General features: G+C 36.6%; 1 protein-coding gene across 1 annotated transcript; it reads left to right on the forward strand.

Moving 5' to 3' along the window:
* Positions 1-1,276: 1,276 nt before the first annotated feature.
* On the forward strand, positions 1,277-24,471 carry FAM91A1 (family with sequence similarity 91, member A1; the record flags this gene model as incomplete). Its single annotated transcript, XM_009695981.1, has 23 exons — positions 1,277-1,361; positions 2,078-2,229; positions 3,144-3,201; positions 4,912-4,979; positions 6,218-6,331; positions 7,309-7,399; positions 9,650-9,712; positions 10,740-10,846; positions 11,602-11,640; positions 11,746-11,858; positions 12,766-12,884; positions 13,305-13,417; positions 13,615-13,701; positions 14,474-14,606; positions 15,295-15,443; positions 15,927-16,061; positions 18,254-18,367; positions 19,295-19,367; positions 20,589-20,738; positions 21,244-21,351; positions 21,617-21,740; positions 22,832-22,901; positions 24,295-24,471. Coding segments are annotated over 23 exons (2,442 nt in total), but the record flags the coding sequence as incomplete, so codon positions are not given.
* Between the last annotated feature and the right edge of the window lie 320 nt (positions 24,472-24,791).

Genomic DNA, 24,791 nt, shown 5'->3' on the forward strand with positions numbered 1-24,791 from the left:
GATTTAATGGGCCTGTGATAGCAGAGGGGAGGTATTGTGTCAAGTCGAGAGGAGGTTCTTGTCTCCAAAGTCTTACGCTGCTTGAAAGCAGATGCTGTTAAACAATTCCTGCTCTTGCACAAGGGAAGAATGGAGAGGATGAGTAGTGACTGCAGGCCCTGAGTAATTGAATTCCTTGAATTTGAGATTTCAGGAGTTGTAAGAGGGACATGAATGATGATTTCTCTTTACCTGCCCAACTGAGTGCCATCCTCTTGGCTGTATGATTCAGGGTAGAAAATATACCAGTATTTAATGCATTATTTACTTTAACATAACTTCCTGAATGCTATTTTGTTTAATGTTAGAATAGTCCTTAATATTTTTGTACTTTGAGCAAATATTTGGATCCCTCTTTGGTTATTTAATCAATTATGGACCTTGTCTGTGACATCAGGTGTTTCTTTTCTAATACCTGATTCTGCAGTATGTGTGCAACTTACTTGTTAATCCCATATATGCAGTAAAATACCTCTTTATCAAAAGGTCTTTTTTTAATACGAGCATCAATGAGGGAACCAGGAGAGGGAAAAAACCCCCACCCAGATTGCTTGTTGTGGATGCAGAGTAGAAGAGTAATAAGAATTTTGAGGGGACATTTTTTGAAATGGGGAGTTTAAAGCATCAACCAAAGTTCTCTTTTTATCTTCTTTCACGATAGTCAAGTAATGTGCTGTGCTTATGTCTTAACCTTGTGACTTAAGATCACTTGATTGCCTGCCTTGTGTGAAGCTACAGCTTGAGCTGTCTCATTATTTTTTGCATTATAAGCTTCTTAGGTGTAGCATTTGAAGCTTCACATGTCATTCACCGTGCTTGGTTTGTGCTACACTAATTCTGGGTAATTCTTCAAGACTGCAAGATGCTGAATGCTTGGTAAAATGCTTGATGCTTCATGTCTTCTAAAAGATGGTTTAAATCCTTTAATTTGAGAATTAGATGCTCCCTTTTTTACCAGAATGGTACTAGGAATAAAAGTCTAAAGATTGTTGCTTAAATCTGCATCCTGTGTAGACTTTAATGACTTATACTTTACTTACACTACTACTTTAACTTACTTATTTAACTAAAGATACTTTTGACCTCATACAGAGACTAATGATACTATCACTGTTGCACTGGGGGACTCGTTGAGTAATGACAACTGCCTGCATATGTTTCCTCATAAGACACGTTGCAGTAGTTTAACTAAAAGGGGGTTTGTGTGTGTCAGCTAAAAGGCCTTTATGTTTTCAAGGGTCTTGGAAACTCTCAGAGGGAATATGAAAGGCAGGTAGTACTCTACAGCATCCGCAATCAGTTACGATACCGGAATAACTTAGGTGAGTAAAGGAGCTAAGTAACTCCTAATTGCTACCTGATTCTTCTGTGTGGAAGCTTGTCTTTATTGTAAAACTGCAAGAACTAGCCCTGTTCAGAAGTACCTGCTTCCCTGAAAATAAATACTTTTAAATGATAAAACATCAAGATAAGTCTCACCTTTTAAGTGCATTTGGTAGCTTTTCTAGTGAAGCACTCTTTAAGATTACTGAGTTGCAGGTGGAACTGAATTCCTAAAATGTTGTCCTTTTCCAAGAAATTAAGTGATGTTAAGGGAGGATTTGACTAATAAAATAAAGCCTGTCACTAGATGAGATGCAGACAGTGGCCCTGACTCACATGAGTTATTGACTCTGAATTGTTTACAGACTTTCAATTTAGTTTGTATTGACTGCATCCATTTGTCTTCCCAAAGTAGATAGTAGTTTCACTAATGAAAAGATAATTTTTCTACAGCCTGCATGAGTTCTGTCTCAATGGGCCACTTCCTGGTAACCTGTAAGATACATCTGCTCTGTTTTAATATCATCCTTAAACGCTCTGAGAGTACTTGCATCGTATGTAGAAATCCTTGCATGTTAAATGCTCTGCACCACTCCTTTATTTTGTTTTCAGTTTTCTGTCAATGGCCATTACACTATTTTCAATCCTTTCATTGTAACACTTTTTAAAAATTGAACATCATAGAACAATGTAACTTTTTTTCCTCCCCTTGTAGTTAAGCATGTCAAGAAAGACGAACGTAAATATTATGAGGATCTGTTAAAATACAGTCGAGATCATCTCATGTTGTACCCTTATCATTTGTCTGACATCATGGTAAAAGGTCTGAGGGTAACACCGTTTTCGTATTACACAGGCATAATGGAGGTAAGTACAAAACTATGGCGAGAATATGTTGTTTTCTGTTCTAGAGATGTTGGTAACGACCCTGTAATGCATATGAGGCAGTGTCGTGTAGTTTGAGTTTGGGTAGGGTGTTCTAACAAGTAAGGAAACAGTAAGGAAAGTTTCTAGAGAACTGCTTGTACCTGCGGGTTTTTTTTTCCCTTTCTGCCTCTGTTAACCTTTCACGAGCTGGACTTTGTCATGTGGAGCTGGGGAGGGACTTACTCTGAGCCTAGTTTTTCTCTTTTGATGTTTGAGTTTTGTGACTTTTCATTTCAAACTGTAAAAGAAATACCTTATTCTGTTAGATTAATAAAACAAAGAGAATTATTATTTTTGAAAACCAGCACATTATTTTTGAAAACCAGCACAATGATTATTTTCTTTTTTGTTCTTTTTCAAAAAGAACACTTAACCATATTAGAAGCTTTTTCAAAAGCTTGAAACAGGTCCTTTTTTATGAAAACAAAGATGGTTCTATTTTCTGTCAGCACTCTGACAACCTTCTTTTATTTTCACTGGATATCAGAAGTGTGTTTTTATTTTGTGTATGGTGGTTGCAGACATAATGGATTAGTTGTTAGCTTATTCTGTTATTACCGTTAGCAATTCTGTGTGCTGTTTTTTTGTGGAGACAGATACAAGTTTTTGTTTATTATTCTTTCAGTCAGCATTTTTCTTTGTAAAGCTTACATTAAAAGAAAGTCTCATTTTTTATGTATTTAACTTATTGTGTAACAATTAATCAAGTAGTTGCAAGTTTGAGGTAACTGACTTTAATAGATTTGTTTTAATTTCATTTTTTCTTAAAAAAAAAAAAGACAGGCAGAATATTGTACCTGCTTCTCTGAAATGGTGGCTTTCTTGTTGCAACTAAGTTTTCTTGTCTTTTTAAGGATATAATGAACAGTGAAAAGAGCTATGATTCATTACCCAACTTCACTGCTGCTGATTGTAAGTATTACCTAGCTGCATTACTGATTTCAGTGAGCTGGAAAAAAGTTGCTTCTGAAAATGGATTTGCTGGCATCTGTTCGCTTGAACATAAGCATGTGAATGAAAGTGTAGAAGCACTTAAATAGTGATGGTAAGGAGTGTGTGCTCTCCGTACAGAGTTCTGTCCATATGGTCAGCAGTGGAATTGGGCTAGTTTTGAGTGCAGATCGGCATGATGCAAAACCTCGTGCAACTTCTGCCCTTGCTTGTATTGCATTCCTGTTAACTTGGACTTCTGAGTAGAAAGTCTTATTGGCTGTTGTGCATCAGCAAGCTGAGCTGCTGGTCCTTTCCTAGTGTGTTTTTTGGCATGTGTTGGGCAGAAAGCTTTAGCAAGATGCTGAAAGGCCGTTGACATTCCTGTAAGTTAGTGTCAGTGGGGTTTGAGGGATGATGTACCAGAAGAGAGAGAGAAGAGAATCTGGTATTTTGTGACAGTCCTGGATGTGCCAGATGTTTTATCTGTTTTTTTATTAGACCGTTGTGGGCGTGAGATGGGGAGATGAGGAATGCCAAAATGTTAAACCTAGTAGAGGAGAACAGAGTAAGAGCAATAGCCTACTGATAAGTCTTATAGAGCAAAATGTAAACTGATGGCATAGGGAGGGTGTTATTCAAACCTGCCACTGAGAAGTTATTTATAGCTAAAGACTTCATTCCTCACTTTGGTATGAATTTATAAAGTTCTCTTTAAGGTTTAGTGTGTAGTCAGGTGAGGAGTAGCCTGCAGCTTTTGAAAACAGTTGTGTGGTGTGTTTTTTGGTTTTTTTTTCTTTAAAAAAAGGATATTGTCAGTTAACTGTACTAATTTGCCTCTATGTAATGTTCACACTGGGGAAACAGATAAGGAAAAACTTTTTTCCTCAGTGCCACGTAGCTTGTTGGAAATCTAGTGTTAGTCAGGAGTGTGAAGAGAAGAAAGGCTTCCTTGTTTGTTCCCCCACTCCCCCTGCTAGCAATTCTGTTATTTTAGCAGCAGCTGCAGGTCAGTGACTGTGGTATAATTAAGTTGAACATCTTTATTAACATTTTATCATAAAAACTAGTGTCAAACTAGAAAGTTGGAGTTAAAACTGAGACAGAATATGGGTTAAAACTAATGAACTGTTTTCCAGGATCTGTTCATAGTTCCTTAATGGTTGAAGGCTAGAGATTATAGAATTAAATTTTGGTTCAGTTTAACTCAACTATATCTTAATCATGTTCCTTAGAAGCTTATGGGCCCTTTTGTGCTCTAATTGTTAGTTTGGAGTTCTAATCCAGTGCATGGTGTGGGCTTTGGTACGGGGAAGAAAAACTGTTGACCAAAATCTGGTACAACTTTCATCCTGTTAATTTGAGGCATAGTTATTACCTATTGATGTGAGTGTAGGAGAGAAAGGGGTTGGATTTATTCCCTGCTACCCTGTGACTTGAGTGGAAGGCATTTTTTTTTTTTAATCTGTGCAGAGTAAATGACTGTGGATGGATTCTGGTTTTAGATGCACATGGTTCTCTGTCAAATTCATTTAGAACTGAATTTAGCTCCTATGACTAACCTTTTATTTTGGGAAGAAACAGTACTTTAAAAATATTTTTATAGAAGTAAGTCTGATTCTTTGATGAATGTTTTATATATCTTCAGCTTAAACCTGTCTTAAGAGAAATAAAATCTGACTTATTTTTCAGGTCTAAGACTTCTTGGTATAGGAAGAAACCAGTATATAGATCTAATGAACCAATGTAGGTCTTCAAAAGTAAGTTTGTCTTTAGTTTCCCCTACCTTTCCTTCACCCTTCCCTTCCCCCAGTATTATTTCATAGGAATTGAAGAATAGAGTAATTTCATGGGCCTATTTAGTTTAATAGTGTGGCTAACTGAGTGTGACATAGTGTATTGCTAATTAGATTGTGCTTCCTGAAGTTAATAAAGAGCTTTTTAACTTAAAATCAAAGTATACTAAAGAAAAAGATATTCAGTGCTATGTTTGTGGGTTGGTTTTTTTTTTTATCTTATATTTTCAGAGCTATATTTACTCTATGGCACCTGGTAACTAATGTGTCCAGGCCAGTATAAACATGAAATAACGATACTGGTTCTGGAATAATTATTCCATGTTTCTGTGGGTGCAGTTGGGATCGGCGTTTATTCCGGGACAGTCATCCGTCTAGGTGTAAATTTCTGTAATATGTATGTTTTTCTTTAAGACAATGGTAATAAGTCTGAACAGGCATCCTTGCATGTGAACAGCACATGTGGAAAACATTGTAATGACTGTTGATGGAAGCAGGCCCTTTAGTTTGCAACAGTTCCTTTCTTTCTTCAGGAAACTCAAAGGTGCTCTTGCAGTAGCTTCACAGTGCTCCTTCAACCAAAAGTGTGCTTACCAAAATGTGAAGCTGATAGTGAACCAAAAAGTAACGGCTATACAATGGAAGAGAAGCTCTTTAGGTCTATAAATAGCATCCTCCGATTTTTCTTTCTTCAGCTGACATTCATGGTGCTTTTTTAGCACCATGCTTATTAAGAATGTGGGGTACTTTGTCTTTTAAATAAAATATGTTCCTAAAATATTTTTTTTTAAGATCACTGAATGTCTTTAAAATATCCCATTTGTATACTTTGATATTCTGACCTGTTCATATCAGAAAAATGTCATAAGTAGTTTAAATTTGGACTTGATCCTAATATGTTTGAATACTGTGGGTTTTAATTAGTGACACCTACAATATAGATGAAAATATGGGTTTATGGGAAAACTTAACAGTATCAGATGGAAATAATTTTTTTTTCCCTTCCCATTTCCATGTGATTTGAGAGAGGAGGAGAACTTTCACTAAATGACAAGGGTAATAGTATTTAGGTGTGTCCAGTCTGTGAATATAATGTACTTAAAAATGGATATTTATAAAAATCAGTTTATATAAAGGTAAATGGCTGTCTGCACATGTGAAGTGCTTTTTATTACTATCTCAAATGGACTGTACCACTGCAGAAATTTTTCAGAAGGAAAACTGCTCATGATCTGTTACCTGTGAAACCTGTCGAGATTGCTATAGAAGCATGGTGGGTTGTACAGTCTGGCTACATCACTGAGGATGACATCAAGGTATTTTAGTATGGATTGCATCTCTAATTTTGGTTTAATACTGATAGTCCCTGAAAACAAGAGCGTACTTTTGTGTAGAATAAACAAATATTATGTTGCAGGTTTCTAACTACTATTTTATGGAGGTAGAGAATGGAATTAATGACCATTGTGATGTTTTCTTTGACATATTCTACCCTCTCCCTCCCTTATACCTGCTGTGTTATGTACAGTGCTGGGGTGGTTTTGCATCAGTCAGTCTGTGGTAACTAACATGCACGATAATGTGCTTTGTAGGGAACAAGCAACGAAATATGTTTTCTTAAATTTCCTATTTAAACCCTGGCAGCTCAGTTTTGACTGAATCTTCACCTTCCGTATAATTAGATCAGAATGTTAGTGGACTTTATTTGATACATATTTTCATTGTTTCTGCTCCTCATGTCTCCTTATTTTTTTTAATTGTTTGCACATGAAAAACTTGTGAGTTGACTTAATGGAAGTAGAATGAGGATGAAACATTCTCACAGTTTCTTGTTACGGTCAACTAGTCATTTGATCTGGATTTAATTCCTTCCCTGTAAGTCTTTTGTTTAGGTTGTAACATATTTAAAGCAGTGATGGAATCTTTTTTTGGCAGCAGCTACTTATATTCTGACATCCCATCAACCCAGAGTAGTTAACCTGAAGCACATTACTCTGCTCTTGTAATGGACCTCTTTCTAGAACGTTTTGTTGTGTGGCTGTATGTCCAGTTGTGTGGCTGAACACTCAGTTTGGAAGTTTTAAAAGCAAACAGATTATACTGTGTTAGGACTTTAACAGGAACTGCAGTGAATTCTTCAGTGCAAATATTTTGACTAAGAACGCAGGTTGCTTCCTGTATTCTTATATTACTTATGACTGCTTTGAGGCTGAAATGTTTGGGATTTTTTTGAGTGGTATTAAGTTGCATAGACTCATTTCTACAAAAGACTAACATGATTTCTTTTACCTAGATTTGTACTACATCAGAGAAGTCTGCTGTTGACAAGATAATTGATTCAGGTCCTCAACTTGCTGGTTCATTAGACTTCAATGTAGTTCATAGTAAGTTTTCAATGAACATTCCTTTTCTGTTTGTGAATCTTGCTTAGTAAATTCTGAGTAGTGTCTGAAAACTAGGAATAATAGGGGATGTAGACAGCTGAAGCATAAGAGGAGGTGGTGGAAAATATTCAAGAGCTTGTACAGACTGCAGTCTAGATCCTGTAAATGGTTTAACAGCGAGCCATTAGCAGCTGTTGCTCTGTTAATGTTTGATTCAACAAATTCTATCATTAGAAACTGTCAGTAAAAATGTGGGGGAGAGGGATGTAGATGAGGACAAGAGAAACTAAAATTAAAAATGTCAGAGTTGGTAATCCTGGGTGGTAAAACTTCACTCCTTGCTTTTCAAAGGAGAGTTTTTGATTTTCTACTGCTTGAACACCATAAAAATAGCTTAAATCTAAGAGACTGTCTTGTTTGTCAGAGGTCTGCAGCTGTTACTGGAAAAGTGTATGTGCCTCCCCATTTCAGCATAACAAGTATTAGATATAGACAATTCATATTAGGCAAGGGAGTACAGATTCACTGACAAACTCCTCCTCGAGAAATCTGTCTGTAAATGCTTGGCTTAACACAAGCAGTCGCACCTGTGCGCTGTAGTTTCCCTAAGAAATTGAGGCAGAATTCCACTGCCTGTTACTGAAGCAGAACAGAATAATGATAAAAGAAAGTAGGGTAGGTGCAATTCAAGCTCTGGAGTGGATCTGAAACAATACAAGGCTTCAGAAAACTCGAATTCTGAAAACACTTCATGATCTTTCTCTGTACATGGCCTGGTGTTGCTTGTGGAGAGGATTACAGCTCAGGTTTAGAAGGATCTTGTGTACCTTTGTACCCTGACTGATGGGTAGAAAAAGAATGTACAGATGATTAATGTAATGGACTGCCAGTAGGATGGGATTTTATGGGGAAAGAGAGTTGTTAGGTCCAAACTACAATGCCATCAATACATTCAAGGTATAGTGAGTAAGGATGTATTAGCTATGAGTCCTGAGTCTGAAGGAGAGACAGTGAAAAGCACCCTTAACATGTTGAAGGCTTGTAATGTCATCCTGATCCATTAAAGCTGGTTTGTTGATACACATCAGTTTGCACAGCTAAGTATGTGTAACTGCCTGTGCTGAGCAGCAGTTGTATTAGCATGAATTCAGGTTAGTTGTTGGTTTAATGCAGGTATTTTATTTAAGATCTAATTGGGGATAGTAATTTACTAGATATGCTATAGTTATATACACATGCTATAACTGGGCTGAGCTTTGTGTGTATGTGAAACATCCTGACAGTTCTACTTCAGGTGTTTAATAATGCTTCACCTGAGGGTTGTTGGTACGCTTCCTCCCCACTGTAATAAATATGGTGTAGATGGAGTGATCTTGGGTAACACAGAAGGAACCACTGACAATAAATTTGGCTTATTTTATACTGTGTAATTTAGCTTTATGCTTTACTATTAGAGTAGAGCTGTTACAAACCTTAGACTAAAGATAACCATACTGAAATGTTTTGCACTTCCTTAAAAACTTCTCCCTGGCTTATTTACTCTGCCAAACTCACTTGAGATGCTTAGCGCTCAAATCAATCTCATGTGAGGAAAGTAAAATATAAAAATCTACCATATTATTGTCCGTATTCTATGCAATGTCTGTCTGTATCTGCTGCAGCTTTGCTGATGCCTTGTGCTGAAATGCCCCAAAATTTGTTTTTGCAGTTGTTTAAAAAAAAGACTTTCTGTGAAGATGTGTGGGAAGGACATGTGAGACTATCACAATTGATGTGTTTAGTTTGTATCCTTGCTATGAAGGGTGTGAGTTCTAGCCTGAGCTAGGGGAGAATCAGAATGTAGCCAGCATCCTCAGCTGACAAAACTAATTCAAGATGAAAAAAAACCCACTTCTTGATAGTACAGTGATCATAATGAAAACTAAGTTAACATTTAGGCAGACACCCACTCGTCTTTATCCAATGTAACTGCTTCAATCTGTGGTCATTCTGCTGTGCTGTCCTGAAAGTACTTGTAGAGCTCCAAGTATACTGTATCAGACTGCAAGTAAAGAACTCTGGTTTAGGATGACACCTGTTTAATATTAGATGTGATCTATTGATCAATGCATTGCAAAGTAATATTCTACTGCAGAAGTTATTAGGAAAAATTACTTTAAATTCTGAATTGGCTGATGGGGAAGTCTACTTTGTATCATTAGTACTCTGGAAAATGCTTTTTTCTAAAATTATGTGCTTTTGTTTATGAAGGTTTGTATAACAAAGGATTTATTTACCTTGATGTACCAATATCTGATGACAGCTGTATAGCAGGTGAGTAAATATTTAATGGTATTATACCTATGTTTTCTTGGTTTCATTTCAGTTATCCTGTAGTTCTGTGTCTTGGAAGCTGCTTGTCTATGTGCATGAGTTTGCTTAAACAAAACATTTCAGCTGTGAAATTTTTTCCTGACTAAATGCTTTCAAATCTATTAAAACATTGTTTTTATTGTATATAGGATTTATTTCAACTTGAATTCTTAGGTTATTTTGTATACATATTTGGGTAAGATGAGAATCTTTAAAAGAGTCGTAGAATGACAAGTACCCTCACAAATGAAAAGGAAGAAGAGCATAAAGAAACATGGGGTTTGACTGCTATTTTCTAGACAGATGCAATGTTTTTATAGATACCGGTTCCATTCTTCATGGTCTTGTCACCTCAATTGTAGTTGTCTGGGGACTATGTAGGAGCTTAAACTAGCACAGCATATGGCTGCCCTTTGAACAATTCATTATGCTATGCTAGGTCTTGGGGGTTTACTGAATTCAGTATAATCTGCAAAGACATAAGTTGTTTGAAACCTGGTCATGCAGAAGTACCCGTCGTTGCTGTAATAGGGATCAATTAAGTGAAAGTCCTCTAAATACAAGAGACTTAGTGCTTAGATAATAGCTTTGGGAGTCTCAGCTCTGGAGTGTGTGGGTTTTTTGTGTGCCACTCCAATCAGAGCCATGATTTAATCTCTGTCCACATTACAATGTCATTTTATGGGCTGAATGACTGGAAATTATCTGTAGCGGATGAACCGAAGACTGCAAGGCTATGATGCGAGGTAGAGTGGCTTTATTTTTTATAAGAAAACACACTGACAACCATTACTTTTCTTAAGGAGTGGGAGAATTTTGAATACCTTGTATCCTATCTTTAGGCTTTTATTTGTGAATGGGAAATCGTCAAAATTACAGATGCCATGAAAACTAAATAAGCGTAAATTTATTTTTCTGTTTTTATGCAGTTTCAGTTTAATAAAGCAAGCTACCAAATTGTAATTTTGCAAGTAATTCTTCTTTTTAGTGCCACCACTTGAAGGTTTTGTGATGAACAGAGTGCAAGGTGATTACTTTGAGACACTGCTGTACAAGATATTTGTTTCAATAGATGAACACACTAATGTGGCAGAGGTAAGTAAAACTTATCCTGTGTCAGGGAGATAGGAATACTTGAAAGGGCCCACAGCACACTACTGAAAATACTTAAGGCAGAGATGTGGATTGATATCAAGTGATTTTATCTGGGCTTAAGATCCAACCAGTTTGTTTTATCTTGAATGTAACTTTTGTAGTGCTTCAGGCTTGAAGGAGTACCTTCAATTCAGTGAAACAATTCCATCAGCTGGAATGAATTTATACAGAGGTGGCTAATGTAGACTATTTTATATGAGCTAGAACTGGAACAGAGTCTGTTTTGCTAGTGTGAAATAAAAAAATTAAAATTTTTTTCTTTGGCAGTGAAAGCATACAGGGTGTTGGCTTAAAGTAGGGATATAACTTTTGCATAAGTATTTTAGTATGAGAAATATGTTTTCATAAAGTCTTATTCTTAAAACTTGGTGAATAAGCACCTGAAAAATACCCATTAAATATATACAGGATTTGTTTTCCTCTTTGTGTCTTCTGATATACAGGATTAACCTAGAAATTACACAGTGGAAGATAACCTCATATTTCTTTTGCATGCTTTCATGTGGGATAATTAAGAGACTTCATCCCCTTTTCTCTTCAGTTTCGATGAAGACAGAATTACTGCTAACAGTGCAGGCTGGATTTAAAAATGAAGAAAACCAACAAAAAGATACTGAAGCCCGCAAGCAGTGAATTACCCTGCATTGTTAATACTGTATTGTTAATTATTCTTTCTTTTTTTCTTTTTTTTTCAGCTTGCAAATGTCCTAGAGATTGACTTATCTTTAGTAAAGGTATGTGTGTATTATGCATCTGTTGAACTTGATATGGAAAGTTCACTGTCTTGCAGCCTGGTTTCATATAGCAGTGGCTTATTACATATATGTGTATTTCTTCAGAACGCTGTGTCCATGTATTGTCGGTTAGGCTTTGCTCATAAAAAAGGGCAAGTAATAAACCTGGATAATCTTCATCCATCATGGAAGAATGTTCCTTCGGTAAACAGACTGAAGTAAGTGTCTTCATTCTTTCACAAGGCTTATTTTTTCTCATAGAAGAGAAAGCTTTACAATCAAATTTTGGTTCTAAGCTGTTGGTTGCTTTCTTTTGACTTCTGCAACAACAGATCTCACTTGGCTTTCTAGTGTGTATGATGACAAGAATACTTGATCCTGTCTTTAATCTGAGGATAAGGGGTGGCAATTTAGTCTGTAAGTTCCTACTTTTGTTGCTGTTACTTAGTGCTGCCTTTTTGACCTTTAAGTGCCTCATTGCTCACTTTTGAAATGGACAAGTGTACATTTGCTTTAAACTGCTGGGACCAGAAAGAACAGCTGTTAATGTGCTAGTACAGACACAAAGTCTCTTGGCACTGCTGTCAGTGAATATGTACATAAAGTTTGCTTCCTTGCTGTCAGGTACCGTTGCAGTTGTGTCACTGACGCTCTTACATACGTGTATATCTATATCAAATCCTGGGAAAATAATGTTAATACATTGTCAATAAAAGGTTCTCCAAGTTGGAGTGCGAAGTTGCATTAATTAAGAATTGTCAGGTACTTTTAGTTCAGTATTTATTAAACCATTTAAAATTACTGCTATGCCCGAGTTTTCTTTAATGGTAATTCAGACTGAGAACAAAGTGAATTAGATTTTTTTCCATTGGATTCTTCTTCAGTGATGGTGGCTTGATTTTTCAGATCTTTTTCAAAATCTGATATGTTCAAACCCTCAAACTTTTCTGCTGAAGCTAAAGCAGGACTCTGAGGGACATCAAGATTGACTGGTTTTTAGAGCTTAGAAGTAATGAAAGGCATGTATTGGGTATGCCTATGCATGGACTACTAGCACTGGAAGGCAGAGATACTTCTCTGGTGCTACAGTGACCGATAGATGTGGATTTTAATTCACATTAATAGGAGTACTTTGGACCCTCAAAAGATGCTGCTTTCATGGGACAGTGGGGAAAACAGAAGTCCTATACAGGAAGCTGGGTCATCAGCCACAGATACAGATACCAACAGTCAAGATGATCCAGGTTAGCACTAAGAGTAAATTTTAATACATTAGGTTCAATTATTTTTATATTTCTAGAGTGCCATAAGGCTGTAGAGGGATCTAGAAATAAGTGTATCACAGATTGTGTAGATCCTTGTTTCATGTGGAATATACAGTGGGGGAGGTGGTGTCTACTTCTTGGTTTAAAATTCTTTAGCTAAATAGCTTTTTTTCTGAAGATGAGGCTGATTTGCATTATGGATATCAATTGACACAAAGATGCCGACTTCTGAATTAAGTCAATCAGTAGTTTAGTAGTGATAAGAGAATTCTGTTCTACTCAGTATGGCAATAACTAACTTTTTTCTTCTTTTTTTAATAGATTTGACTTAAACTTGATGATTTTATTTTTAAATAAAAATATGTGATCACAACATATTTTCTTTTTGTTCTTTAATAGCTGAAACAACCAGCGAGAGCAGCCTGAATCTGTCTAGTGGACACACAAAGCGTATTGCCTTCCTGTTTGATTCTACTCTCACTGCCTTTTTAATGATGGGAAATCTGTCACCAGTATGTCAAAAGTATTCAATGTATTATGCCAAGAATAAATATGTAAAGCTTGAAAATACTTTGACTTCAATATAATACAGCTGTATTATTTTTAAAACCTTCTGTATAGTATGTTGTTACGAAATGTTTTTGCTGAAAACTTTTGCTTTCCCATTCCATTCTCAAAGAATTAAGACATTTTTGCTTTGTTGTTCCAGAACTTGAAAAGTCATGCAGTCACTATGTTTGAAGTTGGGAAACTGTCAGATGAGAGTCTTGACAGCTTCTTGGTGGAGCTGGAAAAGGTAATCTGTTATATGTTTGACCAAATGCTTTTTTGGAGCTTGCAGTGTTAAAGGGGCCAAGAAACCCCAGTATTTTCATTGTATAAAACTGCTTATTTAGCAATACAATGATAAGAACAAGCACCTTACCATAGTGAACCTAAGTGATTGAGTTAAAATGTTTCTTATTCAGAGCATTTATACCTTTAGTGACTTTCAGGGCCACACCATGCATGTATATGAATGCGGTGAGTCTGGTGAGCAGAGTTCATGAACTGCATTTGCCCAGGTCTGTGTGTACACACACCTGCATTAGTGCTTGTTCAATGGAAATAGCTTTCCTTTTAGTAATGTGTTAATATTTCTGAAAGTCTGCACATCACTTTTGTAGGAAAATTTGACCATTATGTACTGGAATGTTTAACTTACCCACCTTTTAAAGATAATTCTGGAAGGACAACTGTAGAATTGTGTAAGAGGACTGCTGTTAATTGCTGTATCATTTTATACCAGTCAGGATGACTGGACATGTAAATCCTTTTACCTAAAGACTGAATCGTAATTCTGATTTATAAGTGTTGTCTTTGTGTACTTTTTTTGACTGTTTGACTAGCATGACCAAGACTTACTTTTCATTTAATAGTTGCTGTATATCACCTTTACATATAAGCTGCAGAGTTGTTACTCAATTACAAACCTTTAAAATGCTAATTTGTTAATATTTCCTTTTGTGTAATTGATGCTTGTGGAAACAACCTGCCTGTTGTATGCGTTTATTTTGTTTCTTGTTTAGGTTCAGAGCACAGGTGAAGGGGAAGCACAGCGGTACTTCGATCATGCACTTACCTTGAGAAACACAATACTGTTTTTGCGGCATAATAAAGACCTAGGGGCACAAGCTGTACAGCCTGATCAACCAAATAATGGTACTGTGAACATTTTGTGAGGAAATCCTTCCAAGTTTGTTTACTTATCTGCCATGGACTCAGCTTTCTGATTAAGCTGCCATTTCAGAAAGCAATCCATATCCTACTTGTTAGAAAATATTTTTGGAACCAAAACATCACTTTTTCATCATCCTTTGGGCCTGCATTACTGGGTTTGCCTGTTGAATGACAGATTTAGTTGCCAAGGCTTGGACTTAACATCCGAAGCAATGGATTAAAGCATAATGATGGCACGACAAGCTCAATGTGATGAAGAGATTGGTTTCAGATCATGTGCTTCTGAAAGCCGTATAAAGGAGTCATTGTTTATTCAGAGCTGTTCTGTCAAAGAAACATTTTTCAAGTCATGAAAGGGAGTGTGTTCTTCTAATGGGGGTAGATTCTTATTTTTTTCTTAAGGTTACTTCTCTGTGCCTCTGTGCTTATTTCTTCGTATCAGCTAGCAGGTGAGGAGCAAGGTGTAGTTCTGTGCCAGACAACCCTGTATGACTGGAATTGCTAAAATGATGTACAGATTTATTAAAATTCACCCCAATAATTTAAAACTTAGCTGTGGAAAATATTGTATTCATGGCTTAGCAGGGGAGAATAAAAAATCTGAAATTGTATTTTGGGTTGTATGTTCCTTCTTAAGTGGTAATTTAAAAATTTTACATTTTCAACATAGGGTTTCCCTTGGACCTCTTACGATGTGAGAGTTTGCTCGGCTTGGATCCAGCTACCTGCAGCAGAGTTCTCAACAAAAATTACACTCTACTGGTTTCCATGGCACCACTCACCAATGAAATTCGACCTATTAGCAGTTGTACACCCCAGGTGAACAAATACTGAGGGTTTTCCCCCCAGTATCTAGTAATATAATCTCTTCTTAGTAGCTTTGTTTTGCATAAATAGCTTTGTTTTGTTAGATGTCCCTTTTAAAGTGACTCAGTTGTTGACATGTAGAATAGTGTTGCAATTTGTCTAAAAAGAAGTGTTTAGTGAGGAAAAAACGTGAATGCTTAGTAAATTTGTCTAATTTGTTAACAGTTTATCTGTTCAAGTAGAGTCAATGACAGATACTTTGTTCTTGAAATTATGTTCATAGAAAATACCTTTACTATCACCTTTCTGTAAAGAGTCTTGCAATACTGTACTAAGGACCTAGAATATCATCAGTAGCAGAGTAATACATTTGAACTCCTGTGCTGCAAAACTAGATTTATATTTCTTTAAAACTGTTAATTCTTAAATGGTATCTGTACATATAACAGTTACAATATTCAATTCTTTCTAATTTCTTGAATAATCTCTCTTCAGCATATTGGACCTGCAATACCAGAAGTCAGTTCAGTTTGGTTCAAACTGTATATTTACCATATAACTGGACAAGGACCACCCTCTCTGTTGCTCTCTAAAGGAACACGTCTCCGGAAACTTCCAGACATTTTTCAGGTAGCATATGCATGGATTTATTCTCCCTCCCTTCTGCAAACGTTTCAAAGATATGCTGTATGCTATTTAGGGCTAACAGTGGAAGTCAGAGGTACAATTCATTGTAGATGATGTACCTTTTCTAGAAGCAAGCTTTATGTAGCATCTTGATTTGTTTTCATTCTAGGTTCTGAAAAAGGAATGCTACTTATGTCTCTCTTCTTGTCACAATGTGACTCCACTGTATTTGATGCCACCCCTTTCAATTTTAGTGTAAAACGTGGTACTGCGGTCATTGTGAATTTAAGTTTGTAAGCCCATCCCTAGAGTGTGTTACAAAGATGTAGAAGAACTCTCTCAAAAGATAGAGACTTAGTATGTTGCGCTTCTTGTAGTGTCATACAAGAAAGGACACCTCTACATATAATTTTACCTGGTTTAGAAGATGACAGAGATGATCACTTCCAGTTTGTCTACTGTAGAAATCTGTGATGGAGACTTTGTTCTAGGCTGCAATTCTCTCTGCAGTTTAAATGACAGAATAATTTAATAAAGGTTGCACTAGGTTGGACAAAAAGTCTTTCTAGTCCAGTAGCCTGTCTCTAGCAGTGGTTGGAAGTAGATGGAATAAGCACAATATGTAGTACTTCGTCTTAAGAGCTTTCCAGCCTTCTGCGTGTTCTGGTCTGGAACTTCCTGAGCTGTGTATGACTTTTTTTTTTTTGGTGTGTATATAGAAGTTGTGACTGGAATTCTTGTCTCTACAGTGATCAGTTGCTCTCCCGAATTCCTTCCAGCCTTGAATCCACCTAACTTTTTAGCATCCATTCAGTGGTTTGGCAAGGAGTCCCTCAAAACAGTGGAGGTGATCAACTTAAGCCTGAAAGACTTCAGATATTGCTTTCTCCCATTCTGTCTCTGAGATGCCAATAAGGACAAATGTGCCACAAAGGAGTACCGTTGCGTGTTCTGTGTACTAGGCAAACCTAGGTGGAAGTGGCCCTGGCAACTTCTAAATTTGTCTGAACCAAAAATCATGCTATGTATTGACTTCGATTTGAAATGCTGCAGACGCTTAGCAGTGTCTGGATCTTGCTGCTCGCAATGTAAAATAATATTGTTGCAATTTATAATTGCAGCGAGGCCTCCACAGTTTTCATATCATCATTCTGAGTAGATACTTGAGGAGCTAAATATATTAGAACGGTACGGAGGCCTTCAGAGAGGGGTGTAATTTCTTTGGTGTACCTACATCAGCAGTCATCTCTGGCTCTAGGATTTGTAGATGCGTTTTCCATTCCTCAAACCTCTTTCATGTGTCCCTTCCCTTTCTGACTTCAAAAATTTTGTAGATACCTCTATTTCTAAGACTTACTTTAAGATAAGATAGGATTAAGTGAATCAAGGCTTCTAGAGCAGAAGGCATTTTGTAAGGCCATTGATGATGAGCTTGATTCAAAGCTTAGTCTTTCATTAGCTTAAACTGCCAGTAAATGTATGGATTGTGCATTTTTTTTTTTTTTAGTAAAAAACATTCAGTGTAGTAGCCTTGGAAAACTTCAGTACTGCCTGAATCTCAGTGGGCTGATAGATCAGATTTTCTTGTACTAAATGATCTCATTCTGCACTATCACAAACATTTTGGAGCTTTTTTCCTCTGCATGCATATGCAAATGCTTCTCTCCTGCTACTGTTTTGCAGTGTCATTTTTAGCGAACTGTCAGGACATTTCTAGAAATCTTATGGGGATGCAGGGGAATTCAATCTTAAACTGAGAAACTAGGAAATTACTTCCTAGTTAGTGTTCTTATCTTCCTGTTTCTCTGCCTTGAATAGGTATTTTGGAAATTGATATATCTTTGTTCTCTGAAAGTGTTAATCTAGCTTATTCTTTGCTTTTAAATTTATGTGGGATTATTTTAATCTCCTGTTTGCTAGGAGGCTGCTGGGATGGCCACATAGCTCTACAGGAATTGGTGACAGATATCTACTGTTCAAAATAGCACCTTAACTTTGAGGCTGGTAAACTTCTGTCTTTACCAGGAATATGAGCATAAATGATCCTTGGTACAAAGTACAATAACACTGTAGAGTTGTAGTTACCTATGGTAACTTGCTAATTGTAACAATATACTAATGCCTAACTAGTATTTCACTTTATGTGCTTGGATAGTCAATTAGTACTGTAAATACTCTTAATTTCTTTCTTCCAGGGTTATGATCGCTTACTAATAACGTCTTGGGGTCATGATCCAGGAGTAGTTCCCACTTCAAATGTGCTCACAATGTTGAACGATGCTTTAACACATTCTGCTGTTCTTATTCAGGTACAGAATGCTCTGTATAAATGATGAAAACATGCACAATTTTTTTTGAGTTGAGCTGTTACTTGGTAGAGGAGATTAACAATGTTGGAGAGCTACAGTTTTGCCAAGACCTGAAAAACATGTTTAAATTTTGTAGCCAGTGCTGCTATGATTTGGTGGTGGTTGGCATGAGTTTTGAACTGAATGCATGTTATGTATGCATTAGTGTATTATGGGCAGACATAACAGAGTTTTGGATTTATGAGAGTGGGGATATAGGAAGCTGGAATGAAAGTGAGAAGCCCACAAGCTACTTGGACAGCAGTGGTATAAGGTAACTGGGAGTATGAACTGTTATTCAAGAAATGGACTTTTTCAGAGTGGCTGGTATTTAGCTCTTACAGTAAAGATGAGCAAAACATGCTCTTTATCACAAACAGCAGAAATAGAGTAGGTTTGTCTATTTGGGAGAAGTAGTATAGCTTCCTCTTCTGTTTCTTTGGCTCAGCTGAACTCTCAGAGTTAATCATTCAAATAAATAGATGTTTCATATTGTAACAAACATAAAATTACATATTCTCAAAGACCCACTTGTGACAGCCGTGGCTGTTCAAAAATTACTGTACTTAGGGGTGGAAACTCTGTTTTGCTCCAGAAATGCTCAGCAATTAGGAAATCCGTTTATAACCAGTAATTGGAGAGAAATATTGCTCCTCTTCACTGAAATTTAGCTTCATTGTGTTTACTTGCATGCATTTTGAGGGGAACGATGGGGTATCTTATTTAATTACTTGTTTCAGCTAAGCAAGAACTTCAATGTATAAATATCTTGATCTGCTTATTTGTTTCAACAACTTGACTGTTACTCTTTAAAAGGGAGCACAAGTAGGACTAAGCTAAGCTGATGAGTATATTTTTCTGGTTTTAATTTAATTTCTTGATGTTCAGGGACATGGCATGCATGGAATGGGAGAAACAATGCATATACCTTTCCCGTTCGATGAAGTTGAGCAGCAGGGAGGTAACTGACTGTCGTTAATGTAATCTCTACACCACCATACTTAATTTTCTTGCACATTACCTTATGCAGTAAGGTTGCAATAATCCTTTTAATAGTAATTTTCTTGGACTTATGAGTCAAGTTAGATGAGAAAATTGAAAGAATATTTAAATGGTTAATGTGTCTGTTCTAGGCTTGGAGATACGGTCTTCTTTCTGTTCTCCCTGTCCAAATTAGAATGTGTTTTCTGGCCTCTTTTCTCTCCTAGCACAGATGTAAATAAGTAACTGTCACAAACACCTCTGAATCTTTCTTTGTGCATACTTGCTTATTAACTAGCATATTTATTAAATGCATAAATAAATCTTCCATATATTCTATTCAGTATCTCTTAACTGTAAGACAGGTGAGACCAAAACTGAACAAACCTATCTTGATTAGTAACACTAGGAACTATTATGGAGGTTTTTTCCCCAGGAAGAGCTTTGCTAGTAAAATCTCCTATTCGTTCAAAGGCTGCCTAGCTCAACTGATTTTGAAAGGCAGAGATTAGCATGTTCTGAAATACTCCTTGATTAGTAGGACACAAACTTTGCATAGCTGAGGCCATAGCCTTCCCAACTGAGAGCTGTCATAAAAAATACGGATTTCCAGATATGAAACCTGAAATTATTTAAGCTACCACTTAAAAAAATCTGGGCCAACTAGAAGTAAAGCTAGCTTTCTAACTTAGTGTTTACTAGGTTCAAAATGAGTTACTTTTATATTCGCACTCTCTGGGATGTCTGTTTTCTTCCGACTTGATGCTAAGTGAAAAATCTTGAAGGCAGAATCTCTTAAGTTCTAGCATGAACAACTCAATGTTGAAACCTCTTGTTAACTTCTAATACCTGAAATTCTGAAGAATTAGAATACAGTATGTGGAACATGTATCTTGTGTTGAATTTACCATAATTTACCCTGCTGTCTGTGTGTGTCTGTGTGTCAGAGAGATCGATCATTTTCTGTTTGTATTTTTTTCTCCTTGGCTCTTACTGTACTGTAAAATACCAATTAGTGCTTGGTGTGAGAAGACTGTCATCATTTATGTGTTATCCCAGATCTACCAATGTGGTTGCTAGCAGAGCATTACAAGAACAAAAAATCCAGATAAAAAACATAGCGTGGCCTAGAGGTGAACTGTATGGTTATGGAGAAGGCTTCTTGTAAAGTAAGCTGGAATATGTGTTGTTTTTCTACTAGACTTCTCTCGTGTGAACATGGGCATTCATACGGCTTTAAAAATACTGAGAAACAAAGTAGACTTGCAGCATTTTTGTGGCTATGTCACCATGTTGAATCCTTCAAGTCGGCATGCTAACAGAAAGCTGAGTGATGCTTCTGACGGAAGAGGTTGGTTACTGATAACTGTCTCTTTGGCTGTGTTCCCTTAATTTTGCATATCAGCACTTCAGCAAAGATGAACAAAGGATTAAATTCTTTGACTTGGAACTCTACAAAATACTATCCAACACAGATATGAACCCATTTTGAGTGTAAATCTCTTGGCAGTAGGCTTACTTCCTAATTTTTCTTTGTGTCTAACTCAGAAATAGCAACTACAGACTGAAAAATCACTGGAGTACAACAGTCAATAGAAGAAAAAAAAAAGAGTAATTTCAAAATATTAAAAGGAAATTATGTCTTTTTTATATGCCAGAACTTGATCTTTCGTAAGTGTGTTGAGGATCCCCAAGTGACTCTTTAGTCCTAAAACGAGCCAGGCCCTATGTTTCTCCATATCCCTTCCTCCAGTTTTATAGCTATCTTTGGGCAAAGCTTGTCATATTCCTCATGTCAGGTGATAACTAAATTTATATTCATCTACATGTTTATGTAAGAATTACTTTACCTTTAGCAGAGGCTGAACTAGCGTCAGGATCTGATGTAAATGGGAGCACAGAATCATTTGAGATGGTAATAGAAGAAACTCCACTGGATTCTGCGGTAAAGCAAAGCCTTGAAGGTAAAAACGTAAAAAATGGCTTGTTCTAAGCATTTTCAGTCTAATGACATATCTTGTTTTTAGGGATCTGAACACATTGTTGTTTGGTTGTCTGAGACAAGTGCAGCACTAACTGTTTTTCCTTCCCTTAAGTCTTTGAGCAGTTTAGTAAATGAACTGTCTTTAAAAAGTATGAACTGTCCCATGGATCTTGATCTGACGTAACTGATTCTGGGCTCAATATTCTTGCTTTGTCTTTTCCTAAAATTTTGTTTTGTTTCTGTAGTGCCCACAACAGAACTGGAATGGGTTCCCCTGGAATTATGCTTTGGCATCCCGCTCTTCAGCTCTGAGTTGAATCAGAAAGTCTGCAGAAAAATTGCCACTCATGGATTATGTAGAAAAGAAAGGTGAGCTGTAATTTATTAGCTACAGGTTTAACAGATGGTATGTGTTATGTCCAGAGCTTCTGCAAAAAATGATACCTACAACTCGATGACTATAAGAGCAGAACTGAGCTAAGTTTCATAGAGGTCCTAATTCTAGTGTATAAGGTGGTTGCTTTTTGGCTCATAGATACGAGCTATAATGTACAATCTAGTAGTCCTTAGTTGTGGTAAGGTTAAGATTAGGCTGATTTTATAGTTTCTGCAAAGTGAAAATTAATTCTTTGTAGTAAACTGTCTATGAACAGATTGGGGGGAAAAAAGTAGATTTGGGTGCCTTCCTGCTGCTTTCCCCTTTCTAGCCTAGCTCAGGCTTTCTTTCCTCCTCCGAACCATTCTGAGGTGTGGGGGGAAAGCTTATTGTAATGCTTTGTAAAATACATTTAGCTCTTGTGGAAATTTTCTTTACTATCAGTATGTTATTTGCTAAATTTAGTCATGGCTTATGATCAAGCTATCTTCTGCTTTTTACTGTAGCTTTTCTTTATGAAAGATTACTGTTTCAGCAATGGGATTTTTGGGTTTGTTTCTTTTGTTTGGATTGGTGTTTTTGTGTTTGTGTGGTTTTTTGGTTTTGTTTTTTTTTAAAAAAAAATTTTCCTAAGGCATGGTTTTGGACACCAAAAATAAGGCTGCTTGAAAACATGGTTCAAGGATTTTTATTATAGTAGTTGACCTGCTTTTTTAACAGTGTGTCACTAATCTGCTGCTTAAAAGTCATGTTACCAGCCTGTCCTAGATAAGAATGAGACATGAAAAAGTCCAATATACTAGTATCTTATGTAAAATAGCATTTTTCAATTGAGATAGTTTGACTTTTGTGTTGTGTAAGCAGTAGGGAGAATAGCATTTAGCTGACTAGACTCAAGAGCAGATGAGTTGAGCACCTCTTCAGTGATGGCAGTATTAAAAGCTTTCACACAGAAAGCTTGATAACTTTGTCACATGGTATTAAGTACTACTAGAGTTACTTGCTCACAAGTTACTATGGTGGTAATTTACTAGTAAAAATTTGTGCACCTTGGACACAGCTTCTTCTCTTTCATTTTTGACAGCCTTCAAAAACTCTTACATTCCAGTAGAAAGCTGTCTCTTCAGGTCCTTAATTTTGTTCATTCATTCCAGGTAAGGAGCACTAATACAGATGTAAATCATTCTGTATTGTCTGTTATCCCTTCTTGCCCTCCTACTTGCCACTCTTGGGTGTATGGAAACATATGTGGTTTGTTTTATTTGCTTTTTCTTTAAATGGTAACTCTATTAAGTGCACTATCAACCTCAAATGCTACTGTTAGCAAAAAGTGAGTACTTCTCTATCCCTTTTCTAGCCTTATTTAATACTTAACTTCTGTGGTTGCATCTAGTTCCATTATTTTTTATGGGACTTGCACAGCAAAATTGTTCTTCACTCCTCCTGTGGTAGAAGAGCCTACTCTCCTGGTTACTTGATTGCTTCTTAGATATGTTAGGGAGATTCACTGCAAACCATGGATATGCTAATCTTTCGAGATTTTTATCTCTATCTCAAGTCAACTGTGTTCCCTTCGGAAAAAATAAAATACATTAACATGTATTTCGTACCAGTTACTTTTTGCACTTGTCCAAAGATCCTCTAGAGCTTAGCATTGAATGAGTATAAATATGTAAACCTGCATATTCTGGGAGGATTTTTTAAGAGCATAGATAGAGAATAGGGGTCTTGTGTAGCAAGCAAGGAGGAACGCCAGGTCTGCAGTCTGCTATAATTCTGTATGGAAGTGTATGCTAGCAAGGCATGTCCACATGTAACACAGAAACTGCTTAGCTGCTTATGTCTTATGGTGCTTTTCTCTAAAATTCTATCCTTTCAGTAAGGTAAGGAACTTGCAGGTTACTTAACCAAGTGGTGTTATGGATGGTGTGATCCTGAAACTGCCTCCTCATGAGAATGTTGGAGATTCCCAGTAGTTTTGATGCCTTGAAACCATCTGTCAAACAGGCTCAAGTGACTCCTGTCGTAATCTCTTAGATGTTATCTCTGAGATACCCTTTTCTTGATGATTATCATAGAGAGAAAAAAAAGAAGGTGCTGAAATTATTTTTAAGCTGCGAAAGCCAGGCTTCTGGGAAATAAAACTACTCAAAATATGGTCAAGTCAGTGCCTACAAATATACCTATACCTCTTAGCACAGTATGGGATAAATAGCAGTATGATAGCTGTTCTGAAGATTTTATAGTTTTACATTCATTTTGCTAGGTATTTCCTTCAATTTTAAACCTCAAGCTTCCGTGAAGGTTTCTTCGAAGCCAAGTAACGTGGGCATAAATGCAGCTGAGGCAACTGTATGCTTATTTCATGCTTGCCTTTGTTTATTCTGTTTTTACTTCCATAATGATTTGGTGTTTATTTGCTTAAAGTACCACACTTCAGAAACACTAAATGTATTTGCAGATTAGATTAGCCTGTTATATTCTACCTGTTAAATCCTTCATTGTTTGTCATCTTTTTAAGACACTGTTTTTTCTTTTTGTGTTTAGGAAGGTATTTCAACACTGGATCAGCTCCATGATGCTGGTTCTTCAAGTTCACTTTTGCAGCCTATTTCTGCAGATATGGGTGTTCCACTTCCTGCCAAGAATCTCATCTTCAAAGAAGGTGTATTATCTGAGTGGAACGGATGGTCCCCTTCCTCAGTTTTTTTCAGCCACACCTAAGAACAGGTCAAATAGGGATTCTCATGCGTTGATCACTAAATGCCTTTCTTCTATTATGGTTAATTCCTAGTGCCAACCACTAAGAAGTGTACTGCTGCTGCAGCATAACCCGTGTAAAAGTAGTGTTACAAAAATGTGTTGTCTTGCAGTATTGGGGAAGTGCTTAAACTGTCTAGAACTTGTTACTCATTACTGCATATCTTGCTGCAACAGAGAGCTTTTTAGCTGTCAGCACTATTTTTATCTTGAGACAATCTTTCTTTTATAACTAAACATGTCCTTTCTAGGCTGTCTGATTGTTAAATTTCTACGCTGTCACC

The sequence above is a fragment of the Cariama cristata genome, unplaced genomic scaffold, assembly GCF_000690535.1.
Source record: "Cariama cristata isolate BGI_N322 unplaced genomic scaffold, ASM69053v1 scaffold10492, whole genome shotgun sequence".
Lineage (NCBI taxonomy): Eukaryota > Metazoa > Chordata > Aves > Cariamiformes > Cariamidae > Cariama > Cariama cristata.